Source organism: Oryctolagus cuniculus, chromosome 5 (genome assembly GCF_051225735.1).
Source record: "Oryctolagus cuniculus isolate XC-2025 breed Fujian yellow rabbit chromosome 5, ASM5122573v1, whole genome shotgun sequence".
In the NCBI taxonomy this organism is placed as follows: Eukaryota; Metazoa; Chordata; class Mammalia; order Lagomorpha; family Leporidae; genus Oryctolagus; species Oryctolagus cuniculus.
Window position 1 is genome coordinate 30848226 of NC_142871.1, and position 21462 is coordinate 30869687.

The 21462-nt window shown below is 50.5% G+C and overlaps 1 protein-coding gene across 3 annotated transcripts; it reads right to left on the bottom strand.

Annotated features, from left to right (window-relative positions):
- Window positions 1-4048: 4048 nt before the first annotated feature.
- On the bottom strand, window positions 4049-20492 carry TNFAIP3 (TNF alpha induced protein 3). 3 transcript variants are annotated; one of them, XM_017345389.4, is made up of 9 exons: window positions 20301-20492; window positions 16487-16796; window positions 13086-13276; window positions 12311-12458; window positions 11978-12148; window positions 11085-11265; window positions 7968-8878; window positions 7152-7333; window positions 4049-6154 (listed from the first exon to the last, which is right to left on the bottom strand). In XM_017345389.4, exons 2-9 carry the CDS (start codon window positions 16779-16781, stop codon window positions 5870-5872), a joined length of 2364 nt encoding a protein of 787 aa, XP_017200878.1. In that variant the 5' UTR covers window positions 16782-16796; window positions 20301-20492; the 3' UTR covers window positions 4049-5869. The 3 variants fall into 3 exon arrangements, with proteins under 3 accessions (XP_017200878.1, XP_008261794.1, XP_017200877.1); XM_008263572.5 differs by having other exon boundaries at window positions 20155-20450; XM_017345388.3 differs by lacking the exon at window positions 20301-20492 and having other exon boundaries at window positions 16487-16815.
- Between the last annotated feature and the right edge of the window lie 970 nt (window positions 20493-21462).

Below are 21462 nucleotides of genomic sequence, written 5' to 3' on the forward strand. Positions count from 1 at the left end.
TTTAACAGTATAAAGGAGTCCTGAGGCCAAAAAGATGTCCCATTCTAACCATCTAGCCTTGATACTGCAGAAAACAGGAATTAAAATTTAAAATAGCTCATTGGTTCAAACTATAAAGAATATTGCATATAATGATGGAAATTGGACTCTAGATGCTTTTTTTTTTTTTTTTTGACGGGCAGAGTGGACAGTGAGAGAGGGAGAAAAGTCTTCCGTTGGTTCACCCCTCAAAGGCCGCTGCAGCCGGCACACCACGCTGATCCGAAGCCAGGAGCCAGGTACCTCCTCCTGGTCTCCCATGCGGGTGCAGGGCCCAAAGACTTGGACCATCCTCCACTGCACTCCCTGGCCACAGCAGAGAGCTGGCCTGGAAGAGGAGCAACCAGGACAGATTCCGGCGCCCTGACTGGGACTAGAACCTGGGGTGCCAGCGCCACAGGTGGAGGATTAGCCTAGTGAGCCGTGGCGCTGGCCTCTAGATGCTTTTGATCTTGTACCATTTTTAAAAGCATTGATGAGCATGTGCATGTATACATATATGTATATATGTATGTATAAAGTTTAAATCAATTACAATGCACAGTTGTAAGTATAAAACAATCACAAGATAAAGGAATTTTAAAACAATGAAATAAAGATGAAGTGGGCAAAATTTTAAAACCAATTGTATTTATTAATAGTAAAATACTTTTTGACCTCAAAAAGGAAAAAAAAATCAAAATTAACAATAAACATGCTTCATTCTTTTTGACAAAGGTAGGATGACAGAGAAAGAGAGAGTTCTTTTACCTGCTTGTTCACTCCCCAAAGGCCCACAACTGTCAGGGGTGGATCAGTCAGAAACCCCTGAATTCCATCCAGGTCTCCCATGTGGAGGCTGGGACTCAAGTACTTGAGTCACCATCTGCTGCCTCCCAGGGAGCTCATTGGCAGGGAGCTGAATTGGAAGTAGAGGAGCCAGGACTCCAACTGGCACTCTGACGCGGGATGCAATCAGTAGTGGCTTAACCTGTTGCTCCACAACGCAATATTTTTCTCAAAATCACCTATCATTTTGTGATAATGCCATGCCAAAATCTATGTTCATTTTAATGTGATCCTTGATGTTAATGACTGTCACACTGAAAAAGAAAACTTAATAGAAAAAATATATAATATGGACAGAAAAAAAATCATCTGTTATTCCTCTTAATTAATAATTAATTATATTTAATTTCCAGCTATCAGATATGTAAATATTTGTCGAAACTCAGCTGGTAAATGCCTTTTTTCTTTGATATCAATTAGCTGAGAGATATAAAGATAAATTGATATTCCCAACAAATTGAATCAAAACCCTCTGAAACTCTTCATTTCAGTCATTTTTTAACAGACTAGGAAATTTGGTCTCCAAGTTTATATGTGTGGATAAGAGAGAGCTGGTAGATAGCAAAGCTACACTATTTTTGAATGAATGCATGAAGTAGCCACTGACACTCCCTAAGTTGAGTCACTCTCACAGTTACTTCCAGACTGCTCACGTGACAGTGACCCACTGGTGCTGACAAAGGGAGAGCTTTGGGACCAACAGGAAGCTGCCAGGGGTCTAACTTAGAGGAAACCCATGACCAGGTCAGTGATTTATAAGCATGGGCAACGAGCAAAGGGAGGAAGTGATTGGGGGACATGCTGAAGACCACATCACAGAAGTCTGGGTGTGGGAGGTGGGGAATCTAGAGGTGGTCAAAAAGCTAAGAATGCCCTTCCCCGAGCCTGGCAAGAAGGGATGGACATCAAGTATTATGAGTTCAATTGTGGGTGATCTAAGCTTCCCTCATGCCTAGTCTATAGGTGACATTTTGCAGCAATGGGAGTGAGTTTCTGGGCAAGTTGAAGCAAAGCCCATTCCTTCCAAGCTCTACTTTTTAGACCTCTAATGCCTGGGCTCTTTGCCTTTTCAGAAAACCATTTATTTATTTGAGACTTTGAAGAAAGCCATAGACCCCAGTGGACAAAACCAATGCGCACACTGCAGTGTGGAACTATACGAGGGTCATAAAAATGGTCACGGAAAATATGCATTATGAAAAAACATGGTTTCCAACAAAAACTTTGACTCCAAAATAAACTGAGACTTCCATTTTCCACGAACTTTGTGAAGTGCCCTTTTACCTAACCTTTCTAGGGCCTGCAGCCCCCAGTTGCCCTGCTGACTCCCTTGGTGCCCTCCACCCTGCTCTATTTCCCTGTGTGCCAAGCTTCTGAGTCAGAGTAACTTGCTAATTTTAAGTTACTTCCTGTTCTAGAAATCCTGATGACTTATGGTCAAATGCTATGTTCGTCATGTTGACTGAAGAACTGAAATTTTTCAGGCTGGGTGATAGATGGGAGAAAGAATGGTAAAAAGGAGAGAAGGTCTCCCTTGATCCTTTTTTTTTTTTTCCCACAGAGAGAGGAGAGGCAGAGAAAGAGAGAGAGAGAGAGAGGTCTTCCATCTGCTGGTTCACTCCCCAATTGGCCGCAATGGCTGGAGCTGTGCCGATCCGAAGCCAGGAGCCAGGAGCTTCTTCCGGGTCTCCCACGCAGGTGCAGGGGGCCAAGCACTTGGGCCATCATCCACTGCTTTCCCAGGCCATAGCAGAGAGCTGCTCCCAGGAAAGCGGAGCAGCCGGGACTCGAACCAGAGCCCATTTGGGATGCCGGCGCTTCAGGTCAGGGCATTAGCCCCACTGTGCCACAGTGCTGACCCCTCCCTTGATCCTTTGTGATTTCTCTGAACAAGTATTCACATGGCTTGTATCAGATAACATGCAACAGGACACACAGAGCAACCTCTGCCAATGATTCCTGCCTTGTTGACCCTGACTCAAAAAAAGTATAGAAGAACAAGTTCAATGACACCCCAGGGAAGCATATCAGCCAAATCTCCAACGTGGGATACCTACAAATGACTCAATTGCTCTGACAAACTAGTAGCAAAGGCATCCCATAAGGATGCCAGTTCTAGTCCCAGCTGCCCCTCTTTCAATCCAGTTCTCTGCTATGGCCTGGGAAAGCAGTAGAAGATGGCCCAAGTCCTTGGGCCCCTGCACCTGTGTGGGAGACCTGGAAGATTCCTGGCTTCAGATCGGTGCAGCTCTGGCCATTGCAGCCATCTGGGGAGTGAACCAACAGATGGAAGACCTTTCTCTGTCTCTCCCTCTCACTGCCTGTGACTCTACCTCTCAAATAAATACATAAAATCTTTAAAATAAATAAATAAACAGACCATGTCAAAGTTTAAAAAAAAAGCAATGTAATAAAACAAAACAGCCTTAAGAAACATTAACAATGAAAAGGCAGTAATAACCAGTCTCTACTTAGCATGATTTCACTTTATAACCACCTGTTCTGGTGGTAACTGATCCAGTCCCACGATACCCAACTTAACTCTCAAGAGATAGGCACTGGTCCATTCTGAGTGGTGTCTCCATGGCTTAATTACTTCCCACTACGTGCTTACTTCTTTTAAAAATATATTGTATTTATTTCCATGTACTAGAAAGGCAGAGTTTCAAAGAGAGAGAAAAGAGAGACAGAGATCTTTCACCCACTGGTTTACTTCCCAAATGCCTGCTATGGCCAGGGCTGCAACAGGCCAAAGCCAGGAGCCAGAACTCCATCTGAGTCCCTCATAGGGTGGCAGGGTCCCAGGCATTCATTGCCTCCCAGGAAGCATTAGCAGGAAGCTGGCTCACCAGCAGAGCAATCAGGACTTGAATTGGCACTCTGATTCCGGATGCAGCTTAACCTACTACACCCCAATAGCTGGCACTAGATCCAACCTCTTCAAGGTGGGTCCTCCCCTTTCAATACAGCTACACTGGTGACCATGCTGCCGAGGGACAGCCAGTCTGTCACAGCACAGCCCTACCCTCACACAGTCGTATCATTTTTTTAAAGCAACTTCACTATCCATGGATGAGGGAAGTATTCTTTGCCCAAATGTACACCAAAATATAGTTGCTTAGAAAGCTGTTTTCATATTTGAGGCTTTGTTTCAGTGTTCATCAATAAAAAAACATCAAAATATGTTCTTAAATAATTTATTTTTTAATATTGACTCTTGTGAAAGTTACACTTATTCGGGAAAACCAAGGAATTCAACAAAGTATGAGACAACTAAATGTGCAAATTTCAAATATTTTCTATAGCGAGTATAAATAATTCCATTTCTTTTCACATTAAGAAAGAAAATATTGATAGACAAAATATTAGGCTATCAACTTTAAAGGAACTAGGTGAACACACTGATGTTTCTTTGACATCTTTAGCAAGAAATCATAAAGATTTACATCAGCGAACAGACATGTCAGGTAACACGAGGGAAGGCTATGTAGAGTTATGGATCACAGATATTTTGGGGTGACGACTCTAGACCCCAAAACTGGCAGCCTTTACCCCTGGGAGAAACACACTTCCCTCTTTTTTCTTTTTTTTTTTTTTTCTGAGTAACAATGACAATAACACAAAGCACACAGAGAAACTGCAGGCCAATGACACACACACACATCCTCATCCTCTTGCTTCCTACTTGGTTTCTGTGTCCCACGGCTGGACTCAAGGCCACTGCCTAAAACCCCAGGACACAGCATTAACACAGCAAATGAAACCACGACGAAAAGTCACATCTTGCCCTGTGACCGCCCTCCCCATCTCATGCCTACTTCTTGCCTATCATATCTCCAAGGAGGTAGGATACTCAGAAGCACCCATAACACAGGACAACTTCTTAGCAAATCAGAGGGGGAGGCATGAGATTCGAATGGATTTCCTCCTGATACAATTCCTTCTCGCCAAGGGAGGCAAGCAGCAAGGTGTCTGCAGGCAGCTCCACTCCCTGCTGTGGTCAGGAGCTCGCCTGGGTCCGGAACGCGACCAAAGCAAAGATGCTATCTCACAGGAGATACTGCAGCCTTTCCCCAGAGCTGAGGAAACAGCTTCATTTAAATAATCTTGACATTGGTAATAAAATAAATAAAGCGGATTACACAGACACAACTGGAGTGCTCCCTTTCCAAAGGCAGCTGGTTGAGTTCACGGAAGCTGTGTATACAGGTGGTGCCCCAGCAACAACCAGAAAATAGGTTATTATTATTCAGTCTTCCCACATATACCTCTATTATTAATAATAATAAAAAATCCCTCATACATAAGGGTGTATCACCTATGTACACAGATTTACACACACCTTGGTTCAAGCGAACCTCTTCAGCAGACAATGATAACCAAGAGAGTTACACATTTTCCCACTAAAATATTCTGAGTTTTCAAAGGTGCACGTTGTAAAGAGCAGCTTGCTTCCTTTCCATCGTTGACAGCGTCGGTCCCAGCAGCTCCGTCACAGTCCGTTCTGCTCTCTGGCCGGCTCACAGGGAAGGGGACGTGGCAGGTGGGGACACGGTGGACTCCTGACACTCTCTGGACGTGGGCGTCTCCCTGAGCTTCGGGCAGAGGGCCTCTGTCCCACGAGGCTTCAGCTTCCCCCCTCTGAGTGGGGTGGTGACAGGGCAGGGGGCGAGGCCCTGGCTCTCCCAGCCCACCCGCCTGGGTGAGCTCTCCCTTTCCTCAACAAGACGACGAGGCAGTCCCGATGGGCAGGGTCCGGGTCCGGAGATGCTCCGGGCCTTCCACATGGTGGCATGGGAGGATCCAGTCCCCGGCTCTGCTGGGTGGACGCCCCGGTCACCAAACCCGAGCCCATCCCCATCACGGCCTGGATGAAGAGCTTATCTGTCGTTCCCTGCTCAGCCACGCTTGAGCCCACTCCCCGTGGCGGGCACTGCCCCTCCAGTGGGCTCTGGAGGCCTGGAGTATAGCACCACGTTGACGGCAGCTGGCCTGTTTCCCGTCAGCCATACATCTGCTTGAACTGAAAGCACTCGTTGCAGTAGCCATTACACTTGGCATTGCCAAAGTGGTCGCAGGCTGGGGCCCGGCAGCGCTGCTTGGGGGGCTCCTCGGGGGCGAGCTCTCCGCGGGGGACGCCGGAGCCCACGCGCTGGCTGAGGTGCTGGCACTCCATGCAGAGCTCCTCACTACGGCACGCCAGGATGTTCCTGCAGGTGGCCCGGGCGCACTTAGGCCTGGAGCTGCTCTGTGTGGTTCGGGGCACGTCTCTGCGCTGGCTCGATCTCTGGGTGGGAAGAACAGACAGATTTGTGGCTCGTGTTTCAAAGGGAGGGCACAAGATCTCATTGGACACAGCAGATTCCACACCCCTGCAAGGGAGCAGCGGGCAGGTGCTGTCAGCGAGCTGGACATGGCCTTCCGATCCCCAGGAAACTGGACCTCGCCCTGGGGAGGTCAAGCCCACCACCACTGGCAGTGAAGCCGGCCCACCTCTCTTCTATCGGGACTGAGGACCGGCTGTGCTTACTTAGCCAATTCCTACCGCTCTACAGCTAGCTGCAGGCCTGCTTTGAGGCCGCTAAGCGGAATCCCCTGGCTTCTGCCTTCTCTCCCTGTGATAAAGGATCGTTGAAGAAGCCTGCCTTTGCGATGTCTGTGTTTCTGCCACAATTCAAGAAATCTTGGATTACTACCTGGCTTTTTGGAAGCTTGAAGAGGTTTTATTCTATGGCAGATTTTATCTGCTTTATAAAATGACTTCTAAAGTATACTTAGTTCAAGGAAATCAATAGCAGTCCCTCCAATCTGGGAAGATAAGGTGAATGGGATTTTTATCCCTTAGATCTTCCTGCAGACTTGAGTGACAGAGAGAGGGAGACAGAGAAAGAGAGAGAGAGAATCTTCCACTTACTGGTTCACTCCCCAAGTGGTTGCAAGGGCCAGGGCTGGGTCAGGCCAAAACCAGGAGTTTGGAACTCCAGCCTGGTCTCCCAAGTGGGTGGCAGAAGCCCAGGTACATCCTTTGGTGCTTCCCTCGTGCATTAGCAGGGAGCTGGATCGGAAGTGGAGCAGCTGGGACTGCAAGCAGTGCTCATATTTGGGATGCTGGCATCACCGGCAGCAGCTTAAGCTGCTGTGCCACAATGCTGGCCCCGTGACTTTGTAAAATGATCCTTTATCACGGGGACACAGAGCCCGAGGGGAGAGAGCCTGCCTGTGACAGGTGGGAGGAGCTGATCCCGAAGGGGAGGCCTGACCTGCACTGGGGGAGGACTGCTCACCAGTTGCTCTTCTGTCCTCTTGGCTTCGTGAAATCGCTGATTCTGCGCTTCAATGAAACACTTCTGACAGTAGCCTTCGAATGTGGTGCTGCCGAGGGTGCCGCATTCCCTGCCCAGGCATGGCATGGTGTTCTGGAACCTGGAGGCCACGGCACTGGCTTTCCCCGAGGACGCTACAAAATCTACGAGAAAGTGGATGCTGATCAGCACAATGTACGGGTCACCACGAGGCCCCAGCGACACTCACGGTACAGAAATACATGGATTCCAAACACAGATGCGGCGAGCAGACTGCTACAAACGCAGCCGAAATGATACTACCGTTTCTGAAACACCTTTGCTTTACAAGTTGCCCAGCTTGCACAAGGCACGCTGACCGGGGATGGTTCCAGGACACACAGCAGACACTTACTGCCTGTGTCCCTTTCAAATTCAGATTTCCCAGACCCCAAATGTTTCCTTCTGTCAGTCAAGGCTGTCCTACCCCCTAGATTTCCAGATTTCCTTATTAGCCCAAAGTTGCAGAAGTCTAGTTGAAACTCTCTCGTAAATGCCACACACAGAATGGCATTACGAAAACCAATTTCATGTGCTCCATCTGCAGGGTACCACGGGTTCTTGGAAATGTGGTGGCACCTCGCAGCTGCTGCGACCCCACCATGCCCTCTGCCTCCCTGTGCAGCTGGCCAAGCCACTCTGACCCCTGGTACAGAAGCAGGCTGGGCTCTGACCATTCCAACCAGCTGCCCGGATGGACTCCCCCTTTCGAAGATCAGGAACAAACCCCCGCTTTGGGAGATCAACCATGGCACTCACGTTTGTTCTCTCTGTATTCGATGAAACAGAGGGTGCAAAAGCCCTTGTTTTCTGGAGTCCCGAAATACGTGCAGCCAGCTTTTCTACACTTGCTTGTCCCCGTCCTGTCCACTGGAGTCCGTGCGGCCGGGGGGAGGCAGCCAGAGGGGGTGTCGTTCCCAGCTCTGCGGCAAGAATGCGGGGAGAGACTCTGGATGAGCTGCGAGGGGTCTGACTTGGAGCGCTGGTGACACGAGGGAGGGACGCTGGCACTGAGGCTGGAGGAGGGCTCTGCTGTAGTCCTTTTGAAGCAAGTACTGCAGATCCCATTAAACGTCCTGGTGGCGTCCTGGAGGCACGCCCGGCACTTACCAGGGTCCAAATGCCTCGAGTCGCCCGCGGCGTGGGCCGCGCTGAGCTGCCGCGCGTGGTGGCAACGCTCGCAGAATCCGTTGTGCTGCACGTTCAGCGTGAAGGGGCAGCCAGGGCTCCTGCACTTCATGGCCGTGGTCTCGCTGAACAGGAAAAGGCTGGGGGCTGTCGGCGGCGCCGAATGCGGCCCCCCAGCTGGCTCCTCGGGCCGCCAGGCTGAGGACTCCGTACAGGCCTCTCCCCGAGGGGCCCCAAGCGCCACACCCGGGAGCCCCTCTGGCCCCGGCTTTGGAAGTTTGTTCTGGTTCTTTTGCCGCCTCTCGGAGCATTCGTGGCACAGGGGCTGGGTGTTCACGGACATGAAGAAAGGACAGTTGGGCGTTTCACATTTGACATCCATGAGCGAGAGCTGGGGCCTGGAAGGTTCCACGGGCTTCTGGGTGTGCACCTCCCTCCTCCCCTGGTCATTGTTTTCCTGCCATTTCTTGTACTCGTGCTGCACAAGTTCAAAGTAGTCGTCGACCAGATTGATCTCTTTGGGCAAGTTGGCTTCATCCAACCTGGAGATGAAAAGGGAAAACACATGAGATGACACAGAGCCACACACGAGCGGGGCTGAGAACCAGTCACTGAAACGCGGTCCCCACCAAGGGCCTGCCCTGCCAGTGTGATGTGGTCAGACACATCTGCTAATGTGTTCCAGAGGCAAACATCGCAGGAACCAGTCTGCAGCTGCTAGAGGTCACCACCTCAGCCACCCAGTCCTGGTGCAGCCAGTCACCGGGAATTCCAAGGAAAGGGCTCGGCCGCGGCTGCCTCTGCACCTGCTCACTCTCTGGTTTCTTCACAAAGCTCGCTGTGCCACTTTTCCTTTCTCACTTCTGGGAGGCCAAATGTGCAGTGAGACGGAACCCAGGCCGTTCGCTTGGGACGAGTACAGTCCACTGTGGAATTGTGTCCTCTCTATTTTGTGGTTATTAATTCTAACCTCGCGCCTCGTCTCCACCAGCCTTCACTGCCATGACTAAAGAAGAGGCAGACTCCCAAGCGCCGTATTTACTTTTGAGTCCGCCATCTGCAAGTCTCCACTTTGAGAAAGTGATTCTCTTTTGCCCTCACTGCCATCTCGTGTGCATTTCCAGGTCTCAGCAACAGGCAGCTCTTTAAGCCAGGGTTTAAAGACTTGATATCCGGGGCCAGCGATGTGGCGCAGTGGGTTAATGCCCTGGCCTGAAGCGCTGGCATCCTATGGGGCACCGGTTCTAGTCCCGGCTGCTCCTCTTCCAACCCAGCTCTCTGCTGTGGCCTGGGAAAGCAGTGGAAGATGGCCCAAATCCTTGGGCCCCTGCACCTGTGTGGGAGACTGGGAAGAAGCTCCTGGCTTCAGATTGGCGCAGCTCCAGCCGTTGCAGCCATCTGGGGACTGAACCATTGGACAGAAGACCTCTCTCTCTGCCTCTCCTCTCTCTGTGTAACTCTGACTTTCAAATAAGTAAATAAATCTTTGAAAAAAAAAAAAAAGACTTGATATCCACTCAGTCTATACCCTGGGGCTCTCATCCTGTTGCCAGGTGACAAAATCATGGACTGTCACATAAACAGACTCTACAGGCCACTCTGGGTCTGTCCTTGTCAAAAAGCCAAGAGAAAAAGGCTTCTTTCTAAGAGTGTTCACTTGCTTGTCTTTTTAATATGATGGTACCTCTGAAAGGTCATGGAAAATGTGTATTATAAACAAACTATGCCAGATTTTAAAACTGTTTTGCACCAAAACAAACATTTTTTTAAAAAAGTATGTGTTCGAAATACAGAGTTACAGAGAAACAGGGAGAGATAGAGAGAAAGAGAGATCTTCTATCCACTGGTTCACTGCCAAAATGGCCACAGTGGTCAGGGCTGGGCCAGGGTGAAGCCAGGATCCAGGAGCTTCATCCAGGTCTCCCATGTGGGTGCAGGGATCCAGGGACTTGGGCCATCCTCCACTGCTTTCCCAGGCACATTAGCAGGGAGCTGGATTAGAAGCAGAGCAGCTGGGACTCAATCCTGTGCTCTCACGGGATGCCGGCATTGCAGGTGGTGGCTTAGCCGGCCTCGCCATAGCACTAGCCCTCAAACTTATCTTTTAGTTATACTTTTCTATGAACTTCTGGAAACTCCTGAATGTACTAGAGCAATTAAGAACAACAAGGAAACTATCCTTAACATAAATGCACTTAAATAAAAAATTATGACATGCAAAGACACTGAGAGAAAGAGAAACAGAAAGCTCCCATCCTGTGGTTCATGCCCCAGATGCCTGTTAACAGCTGAGGTTGGCCTGGGGCCAGAGCAGGGAGCTGGGAACATGACCCAGGCCTCCCAGGCAGGTGGCAAGAACCCAATGACTTGAACCATCACCACTGCCTCCCACGGCCTACACCAGCAAGAAGCTGGGGCTGGGACTCGAACTCAGGCACCCTAATGTGCCATCTTCAGTGAGCTTGAACACCTACCACTAGACACACATCTCAAACCCACAGTTCTAACTCTCCACATCCAGACATCCAGGAAAACCAGTGTGGACGAACGACTTCTTTCCATTTGAAACTGAAGCTGGTTCTCCTGTGGCTGACCCTGACCCATTCGTGCACTGAACACCGAATCTGTTTCACCCCGGAGGAAACTGGCTGTGAGGAACTGTGCTGCTGAGCTTGGCCGTGGCACCAGCTTACACAGCCGAAGCACAAAGTGACGGATGAAGAAGGGCGCTACACGCAAACTGCTTACTTCGCGGCGTTAATCAGATGCGTCGTGCCGTGGTCCCAGCCTTGCACTGGGATTTCGATCACCATCAGGTACTCTTTCAAGAGCTTCTCCTTCATCTCATTTTCAGGATCTGTTAAAAAGTGGACTTTTAGGTCTTCAAATCTTCCTCGGTCTCTGTTAACCAGGGGCACAGCTCGGATTTCTGTGGGAGAAAACAGGACATAGGTAAATACAATGCCACTAAATGAAGTTCTAGGGAAAGTCAAGCAAACAGTGAGTACATTTGGAAAATGCAGAAAGAACAGCAAAGCATTATCTCAGCACAGTTAAACGCAAAAAGGAAAACAGAAAGCGCCAAACCCTGCCATGTGTCAGGCACGCTTATTTCCAGGAAGCTAATGGAATAGTGAGTGGCGTGGAAGTGGTGCATCCTATGGCTTGATTTCCCACACTATGGCATCAGAGCGACCTCAGTTAGAATCCTACTTCCGTCACTATTTCGTTACAAGAGGTGCAGATTTGCCTCTGGGAGCCTCGCCCATCCCACCTGTGAACTAACGCTGTCAATGCCTGCATCTCACAGGGATGCTGTGCAGATGGAATGAAAGAAATAGAACCTATTGAAAGCACAGTGCCCGCTACCAAATAACCCTAGGAAGGTAACAGCCAGCCCAGTCCGGCCCTGTGTGCGCCTTCATCTACCACATAGCAACAGCAGTCAGAGCAGTCCTACGTATGTGTGTCCATGTCCTACTTGCTATGACCGTGCTGACAGCACGTGGCAGTCGGCCACAGAGATGTGGGGGTATCACGATTCCTGCTACTGAAAGCACTACACCTCCATGCTCCTAAACGCTCCCTGCCATCTGGAAGCTCATGGAACTGTCACATGAATTGACGCTCAGTTTTCTCACCGGGTCCACTGTCCTTCAGGGTCACCAGAGGCACAAAGTGCTGGCTGTCGTAGCCGAGGACGATGGGGTATCTGTAGCACTCCTGGGCAGGCCAGTGCAGAGGCAAATAAATCCCGCCCACTTTCAAAGGGGCGAAATTTGAACCTGATTCCAAGCTTCTCAGCATTTTGTCTGTTTAAGGAAAGAGAAAGGAAATGAAGGGCTTCAGGTGACTTCCAGTAGCTTCCACCCAGCTAGCGTCACCTCTAACTTGGGTCGCGTGGGCCTCTGCTAAGAGCCGAAGCACCAAGGCCGCGTGGCACTGAAGACGGCAGTGACCTGCGGGTGTCTTACCTGAAATGACCACGATGGGCCTTCGGAGGATGTTGCAAAGGACAAATATGTGTATTTCTTCCAGGGAGTGATACTGCAGCCCGCCTCGCGCCACGGGGGTGTCTGTGGATGCCATTTTGACGAGGTCGTCCCATTCATCGTCCCAGTTCTAAGGGTACAAGGGAGAAAAGGTTGAACATACTCGGCCTTGCCAAGTCACTCTGACCTCACTCTGCAATTTTTCATTTAGGTAACACAGCCCATAGCCCCCTTTCTTGAAATCATTCAGACGATTGCCCTTTCCCCCATTTTGGTTTTCTTCCTTTACTTTTTTTCCACTACAAGGCAAACTCAAACGTGGGGGAGGAGGATGAGGACAGCACCTGCTCTTAAAAAAAAAAAAAAAAAAAAAAAACTCTCCCTGATGAGGCCTCACATTGAAGCTCGTCACAAACATACGCAAAAACTCCACACCTGTGGCTGAGAGCAGTAAGGCGCATGTCTATTTGGCTGCTCAGCAGAGCATGGGCAAGGCAGTGACACTGAGCGACAGCAAACAACGCCCCAGGAGAAGGTGGTGATCGAGACCCTCTGCTGAAACCAAGAGCCCCACGCCTGGGAACTGGCCACCCCAAGGCCTCCGGACTGGCCAGAGCCTCAGGCTCATCCCACAGGAGGCTGCTGGTGCTTTCCATCCAGTACGCTTCGCTCAGCCAAATTCATGTGACCTTGTTGTAAATCCCATGCCCAGGGCACCCCTCCCCCACCAGAGGCTTGACAGCAGAATGCTACATACCCGGGTGTCATAGCACAGCCCCGTTTCCACAAACTCCTGGGATTTGAGGGACTCCAGCTGCCAGCGGAACTTGAAATTGCGGGTGTCCGTCTCCTTGAGGGTGCTGAAGAGGGCCTTCCTCAGCACCAGGTCTGTGTCCTGCACGCCCCACATGTACTGGCACGCGGCGTGCATGAGGCAGTTCCCGTCACCTGCACACCCCAGGGAAGGAGAGGGAGGCAAAGTGAGGGAACCAGCGTGTAAGGGCCAGCTAGGGCTTCCAGGATAAACTGGCTCTGCTAATCAGGGGCCACTGAGAGCATGTCACACGGTGACGCGCTTCAGAGAGAAAGCAGGTCTTGTCATTGTTCTTTCTCAGGACTGCCAACAGCAAGGGAGCTAGGGGAGAGTGGTTTGCTCCCACCTGGCTCTGTCCTGCCTCCTGTAGGTGACCTTGGGGGAAAGTCCGCAAGCTCTGCAGGTGTTTCTCCCTACTGTGAAGTGAGGGCATTGCACTGGGATCCCCACAGACTCATCCCTTCCTAACAGTCCTGGCTGAGGCACTGGCACGGCTGCTCTCCAGCTCCCAGTGAGAACAGAGTGCAGCAGGTGCAAAGCAGGAAGCAGGCGTGGCTGGGGCTGGGGCTGGGTGTACTAGACAGGGACAGCGGTGAGCGACTTGACCATTGCACTTTAGCCTTTGGGACTGGGAGGCTGCTGGGCTGGTATGCAAAGTAAGGCTACCTATGGCCTGCCAGGACCAGCCACAGGAGCGCCTTAGGTGAACCTGCATGTGAGCAATTGTAAAGTTCTTTTGCAAAGTTCAAAAGCACTTGGATGTCTACATTTGAAAATAATTCAGCGTTTAGGGCAGGCATTTGGAGATCAGGGTCTGCTTTTATTCCTTTCACTTCTGACTTTTCCAGGGTAAGATACACATTTAATAGATCACACCTTCTCTCAGCCACCCCCTGTTGCCCCAATAATAAACATTTTGGGAGAATGTTTAATGCAAAAAGTTAACTCCTGAATGTTTCATGCACATTCCTTTGGCATGTGCAAAATAACGCACACTTGCTTTGGCAAGTGCAAAATAGCTTTTTGTAAACAAAGTTAAATGTCTTCTTACATCACTCCCTAAGCAGGGCAATGAAGCTAATTGAAATTTTTATCAAATTTGAATTATAGCCAAACTGTATTAAAAAGCAAAATCAACAAAAAACTCAAATAAACACATCCACAGCCAGTAACTCTTCAATTTTACCCACATAGAAGAATCAGCTAAGTAAAGAATTCAAACCAATAAACACAAAAGATAGCTCAAGCCTTGTGCCTTGGCAAAAGTGTGGCAATGGTTGCATTCTGTTGAAATTTCCCCTTTGCAAAATCTAGAGCAAAGATAAGGCTTTTTTTCTTCTTCTTCATGTGCTTACTTTCAGTTCTTTATTGAGATACACCAGTATGAAATTCCCTAAGTAACATCTGGAATTCCCCAGTGCTCAGTTATTTGACTAGCAGTTGAGCAACAAGCTATTGTACTTTTTGTTCTGGGGTGTAGACATTTAAACTGCCAACTGCACCCTGGACTTTCCAAGGGGGTGTGGTCAGGCTGAGCTGGAATAAGGCTACTCATTATACAAGTGAAATCGCTGCAGCCAATAGACGCTGGAATTGTTCACATGAAGTTTCAATTTTATGCCACCTACTCCCTTCCTCATTCACCGCAGTCTCATATCCTCAAATGCAAACTTGTGAATCACCCCCAGCCCCCAAAGAGACCACTGACTTTGAAGACCTCTCCTACAGCGGGAAGGCTTTTAGAAGAAAAGAGTGCTACTAACAAAACAGAGAAGGAAAGTCACTTCTCTCCTCCCTTAAATAACACATCTTCCCTTTTTGGGAATTTCAAGGAATTTTCTTGACAGTGGGCAATAAAGGGATTCTGAGCCTTTAAAAAAAAAAAAAACCATATTTCCCAGAAAATGTTATCAAAATGCACTTGCTTTTATAGTCTTATTCATAGCATGGATCCTTGTTGATTTAATTAAATGACATTGGCAAAGTAAGTGTTTACTATTTTACAGTCCTTTTTTTATAAAAGGAAATACAGCAAAATGTTAGTTATTTCAGTGAATGATAGTAAAGTTTTCCCCTTTCCATCCCAATTCTAATTTGGCAGTGTTTGTGTTTCCAACTAACTCTCCCAATGCCACCCTTTTTTTTGTTAACAAAATGGGAGAGCTGAAACCACAAACTGTCAGGTATATAAGCCCCTTGATGAGGACTTAATATAATTACCTACTTCTATTCATCACTTGATTTAATGCCAAGAACAAAGTAGACAAGAGCTATCCCCAGCTGGCTCTCTACCCATGTTTCTAAGAGTCTAAGCTTCCATAAATATAGGCAAGATGTTGAGGTGATGTACAAAAGACCCAGAATCAAAATAAAGCAAAACACACATTTGCCAATCACTCTAAGTGATCCAAGTCAGAAACAGCCAAAGTTAATGGACCAATTAAATGAATTCATGCTCTTTTCAGAACCATTGTCAACCAAGATTTTCTGCTCTTGGACTTATTATTTCGGTCAGACAGTTTAAGACTGTCACAGATATAAGGACCTGAGATTCCAGCTCTTCTTTGGTCTTGGACAGTCTACTTCTTAAAACAATTATCTATATCCAAAAAATAGAACCTTTATTATGCTTAGATGTTTCTAACATGCACACATTCTTGCTCAATGGAAATAATTTTAAAAAATCAGAGTAAAGCCTGGAGTGGGAAACAGTGCTTATGGAGAAAAGACCTTTGGGGCAGACAGGCATAGAAGAAATCCAACGGCTAGGAATCCCCAAAAGTCATGAAGCAGAGGTCTAAAATTCACACTAAAAATCTCACTTATTTTCTATTTCATCTGCTAGAACCAGAGGCAATAGGACCTAGGTAAGGTAGGCGGAGACAAGCCCTTCACATCCACAATAGCCATTCACTGGTTAAACCCACAAAATGCCACCAATTAATTTCCAGAGTCCAAGCACACCACACACAGTATCTGCTCAGGAGAGTAATGCCAGTTTGCACACCATGCCTTGTGTCTGAACTGAAAGCCTTTTAATATTTTCATTATTGGCTAGGGAATCGCATCACTGCAAGAATTAGAAACACAAATCAGCTAAACGGAGAGGCATTCTCTAGGCCTGCGTGCACGCTGCAGTCTAATCATAGAAAACAGCCTTAAGAGAAATGTTTTCAGAACAAGCTTGCTCTCTGAGAGGTTCTACACTATGGGGTCTATGGCCCCAAGAGACTTGAGTTTGGGCTGGTGCTACCAAAACTTAAGGAATGAGGACCCAGCACCAGGGGAGCCAGCTCCCCACCTCCCCTGCCCCAGGCAAAGGCAACCCGAAGGGGCCCCCTTACCATTGGTTTTCAGAGCCACCAGCTTCCTGACTTCCCGACACCAGTTGAGCTTCTTCTGGCTTTCCAGGGAAGCCTGGATGTTTCTGTCAATGAGAGCTCTGTGGATGATCTCCCGGAACTGTGGACAAAACTGACAAGTCCGGAACATTTCCAGCGTGTATCGGTGCATGGTTTTAAAGTGATGAATGATCCCATTGGTGGGCTTAAAAATATCTTCTGGGGTCCTCTCTCTGATCTTCACAGCTTTCCGCATGTTGCTCAAATACAAAGCCTGAGGAAGCAGTTGTTCAGCCATGGTGCTCTCCACCACCTGAAGAGGAGGGGGAAGAACCCGTTAGCCTTTGAAGCTGCTCCTATATATCTACCTGCAGGAAACCCCGCTGTTTGATCTTGCCATTACCCCAATCTGGAGGCCAAGGATCTTAGTCACTCGACTCCCAGGATACTAGCTGGCCCCAAAGATGAACTCACACTGGACTGTTGTAAGTTACATCACCATTACAGATTAGTCTAAACAAGAGAAGGGGGGGTGCGGGGGGGGGGTGGATGCCGAGGAGGAGGGGGATAACCCATGTTTTCAGTAATGTCTGCCAGGCAGCCAAGTGTGCATCAGCACCAGGGCCTGCTCCACAAACCCATGTCAGCTCCCGTGCCGCGGGGACGCCACTGGGAACAGCTGCTCCATCTCAGGAGCAGAGAAAGATGAGACCGAGGCTACCTCCCCAAGCCCACCACCGGGTAATCTCTGCTCATGGGCAAGTCTCGACTTCTCTCTGAAGCACTCCCTCCTTACGCCGGGAGAATGGTAAACGTCTTATGAGAAACCGGCAGCTTCATGCTGTCACCTAGCCTGCTGACTGGGGTTTCCTCTCCAGTGCCCAGAAGAAGCACAGAGGGCTTATTTGTGAAGTTTATGATGATATTTATAACCGGTTAAAACCAAACATTTTTATAACCAACCAAGAAGCTTATGTCCAACAAGAAGCTTTGCTATTTTCAAGAACATCCCTTCAGAACCTGGCCATTGAGCTTAACTACATCCAAGTAAGACACGAAGAATGACAACGGACTAGGAAATTCTACACATCCGACAACAGACATAGGAGCTCCATCGTTTCAATGCCACTGCCAAGCAGAGTGTATGACCACCACGTAGGTACCCACACTCATATGCATGCATTTCCAGCCCGCCTCGCACCCTAAAATCTTCACGCGTCATCACTTGGTGGAAGAAATGAAAATCTGGATGCATGCAAGGAAGAAACTTTCAACAAGGTGGCCACTCGGGACAAAGAGGAGTAAGGGCAAAGGCTGGCATCAATAACCCATGCCAACAGCACGGAAGGATGTGAGTGACCATGGGACCTCTCCAGGGTGGAGCTGTGCAGAGAGCCAGCTCTCAATCACTAGTCCCGGGGAAGGGTGAATTTCCAAGAAGATGCAGACAATTTCAGAGCATAAAAAAAAAATCCCTGGGAAGTTTCCTAACAGTTGTCAATCCCACTCCTGCATCATACGGTTTGTCAGGGCAACTTTCCCCTTGAGGAAGATGCTAAACCTTTGTGTAAGGGAGAAGAAACCCAGATTTTGGGGAAGCCACCGACAGCCTGAATTCTTGTGGCCCACTAGAAGGAGGGTGGGTGGGAAGCAGACGGTGCCCGACTGCTGTCAAGGAGCTTTCTGGTGGTCATTCTGGACTGGGATTCTTCTCCTGACTGCTGGGTGGGGTCTGGGAGAAGTCCCTCTCTGGGTGGCATGGTGCTCTCTTCTGTGATAGCCAACATTCCCAGCAGATGGATTGGGCAAAATCACCACGGGACTGCAGACACAAGGAAGGGACAGAAATACGACACACATGTCTCCTTCGAGGCATAGCATGGTCTCTTTCACAATGCCGCTCTTCCATCCATCCATGCATCCACCCATGAACCCAGCCAACAAGGCTGTCTGGTCACCCACTGAAGGCCAACGCCACGGTGAGGCTGGAGCTAAAAGCCAAGAAGGGGAGTAGGCTCTACTCCCCTCTCTGAATTCATACAACCACCTCGGTCTGCAGCCAAGGCAACAGTGTCACAGGCCCTGCACAGGCCCCACAGCCATGCCGGAAGAGTCCTGCCTTGGAAGCCGGGTCTCCCGACACCTGCACCCTCCATGCCCACAGCAGCACACCTGTGGCCACAGGGCCTGGCACTCCTGGATGAACACAGACAGGCAGTAGGGAGAGTTCTAACAAATGAGGGGCTGCCTTGTTTTGCCTTTCTCACTCTCCTGTTGTCTGGATCTTGGGATCATTCAGCACGGATCTAAACCAGTGAGAGCTGTAAACCATATGCAAGACACGTAAAGACAGTATTTCATAACCAGCGTGGCCTCCTTCACGGATTCAGGTGTGCACAGCCTCCAAGTCTGACTCCTTTAAAGAGAAACCTACTGCCCAAGTTTCCAGTTCTGGGGCTTCTCCACATTTAAGATTAAAATATACATTCATCTGATACATTTATAATGCTCTTCCATGCCAAAAAAAATGTAGTAATACCTTTCCCATGTAATTCCTACATCTGTTACCCCAGAGTCTTACTTAAAGATCATCCCTCCCCTCCCGTTATTTTTGGTCACTAGGATCAATGAGATTCTTCTTGAACTCACTGCACTCATTCCTCACTCGAAGTCTTTGGACAAACATTTTTGTCTGCGATACGGATACTTATGAATGATTTACCAACAAATACTTCCACCGTTGAGAGGCACTGCTCCAACAAGTCAAAAATTGTACAAAGAATCTCCAAGACGTCAAAGCAACACGGCTGTCTGTCTGGCTGGCCGCTGAGCAAGCCGGTGTTGCAGGTTTAGGGTCCGGAAGGCTCTCATTAACATGCTTCCCCCCAAAAGCCGCCCGGTGACACCTGAGCAGACCAGCTTTCCAAGGAAGGCTCAGCAGAGGGAACTCCAAACAAAGCCAGCTCCGAAAGAGCTGAGCTCCTTCTTTACTTAATACCACTGCTTTCCTGAGAAGCCAGGTGGCAGGATGTGAGACGACCCAGGCTGTACAGAGAGAGACCGAGTGTGGTGCGGCGGGGACCTGCACGGCGCTCCCGGAGTGCATCCCGCTCCCCACTCCCGAAAGCAAGCCGGCCAGCCACTTCTCCATGCACACTTCTCTTCCATCGCTGCAGCCGAAAAGCGGGACCCCGTGCCGCGAGCCCACCCCGATGCAAAGCCCACTGAGCGCCCGGACGCTGTCCCCGGGGCGGGGGGAGAGCGCTGGCCCCTTGGACAATCCCACCGCCACTGGCTGGTTTTGCAAAATCTAGGAAGCCGCACAGCTTCTGCAAAAGCCTACGTGGCCGAGAACATGCAGTGCCTGATTCCACCCCCTCCACCTCTCCCCTAAAAAAGAGGCAAAGAAACGGGCGAAGCATCAACGACCACCCGAGCAAGGGGCGCCAGGCACCTGCAGCTCAGGTTCTCTGCACTACTGGAAAGCAAGAGCCGGCTGTCACCCCAACATCTGGCGCGGCGACCGCAGCGCCCAACACTCCAAAACTCAGCACGGGTACACAAGAGCCACAGACTCCTCTCCGGGGGACGCTGCAAGAGCCAAGGCCAGGGAGGCGGGCCGACTCGCACCCGCAGCCCCAGAGAGCCCGTGCACAGCGCGCGGGGGTTACCTCTCCGGGCGGCGCGATCCTCTCCCAGAGTCAGTCCCAAGTTCCCCAAAGCGCCGGTCACCGCAGGCGCGCGCCGCAGGTGGCGGTCGGGGCGGGGGTCGGCACGAGGCGGCGTCCCATGGACGCCGGGGCTAGGGCTCGCTCACCGGCCGGGGTGGGGGTGTGTGTGATGTCTTCTGGCGGCCGCGCTCGCCGCTCCGCCCCCGCGCACTCCAAAGTCCTGGCGCTCGGCTGCGAGGGCTGCAGACTGCGCAGTTTCCTTTCTACCCTTTCAGTTGTACCGCGACAGCCGGGGGGATTTCCGCGGGGACTTTCCAGTCACGTGACGCCGCCCGCCTGGCCGAGCCGGCGCCGGCCGCCAGGGGGCAGGGGACGCGGCGCTCGCTGGAGGCCCGCGGCGCGCGCCGCTCCCGCCCCGCCCCGCCCGGACGCTCCGCCCGGACGCTCCGCCCCCGGCGGCCTGGCCCCGCCCCGCCCCGGCGTGGCTCAGAAACTCCTGCGCCCCGCCCCGCGGGGTGTCCCCGCGTGAGTCACCTGGGCATTTCGGAAGCGGGGATGCGACGTCACATCCATGTGGAAATCGCGGTGATGGGAACTGGAAATGAAATCGGTTCTTTTTTTTTTTTCGCAGCCGTTTTTCTGCAGAAAATCATCCACTGTGGAGAAGACGAAGGGAAATAAGAAAGCAAGAAAACCCGAAAAACCACCCGGGCCCCGGGCTGGGTTTGCACAGTTCGGGCTGCGCACGTGATGAGCTGCGAGGGGAGAGTCCTGGCCAGAGCCCGGGCGGGAATTTCAAGAAAAAGAAGCAGGCCCTGCCCTTGACCCCCGAGCCCTCTGGATCGTCCTGGCGGCGCGTTGGAGGCGGGGGTGGGGGGAGCAAGGCCGGTCTTGGGTAAACTGAGTCAGACAAGCCCCTGACCCCGCCCTCGCTAGGCCCCGGCATTCAAAGAGCACTTCCGTTCAGAAATCACCTGCGCCCACGGGCGTTCTCGCCCTGGCTTTATTCGGTGCGCTCCTAGACGTCCTGACAATTACTTACCCCAAGGTCTACGGCCAAGCGTCCTTGCTATTCCTCCCGGCCGCCTCCCGCTATTCCCATGTAACCGCGGCCCTGCAGGTTTCCCTGGCACCCTGCGTCACCTGGAAGTTAGGTGCGCCTCCTGGGCCATTGGAGGTGCCTGGGCCGTGGCAGGTGGGTGAGGGCTGGGGAGTTGGGGTGCCCCCAGTGCCCCTTGGTTCAGTTCCTGCAATGGCTAAACTAGACCCAGAGAGAAAGAGAGCGAGAGTGCATTTCCTTCTGCTGGT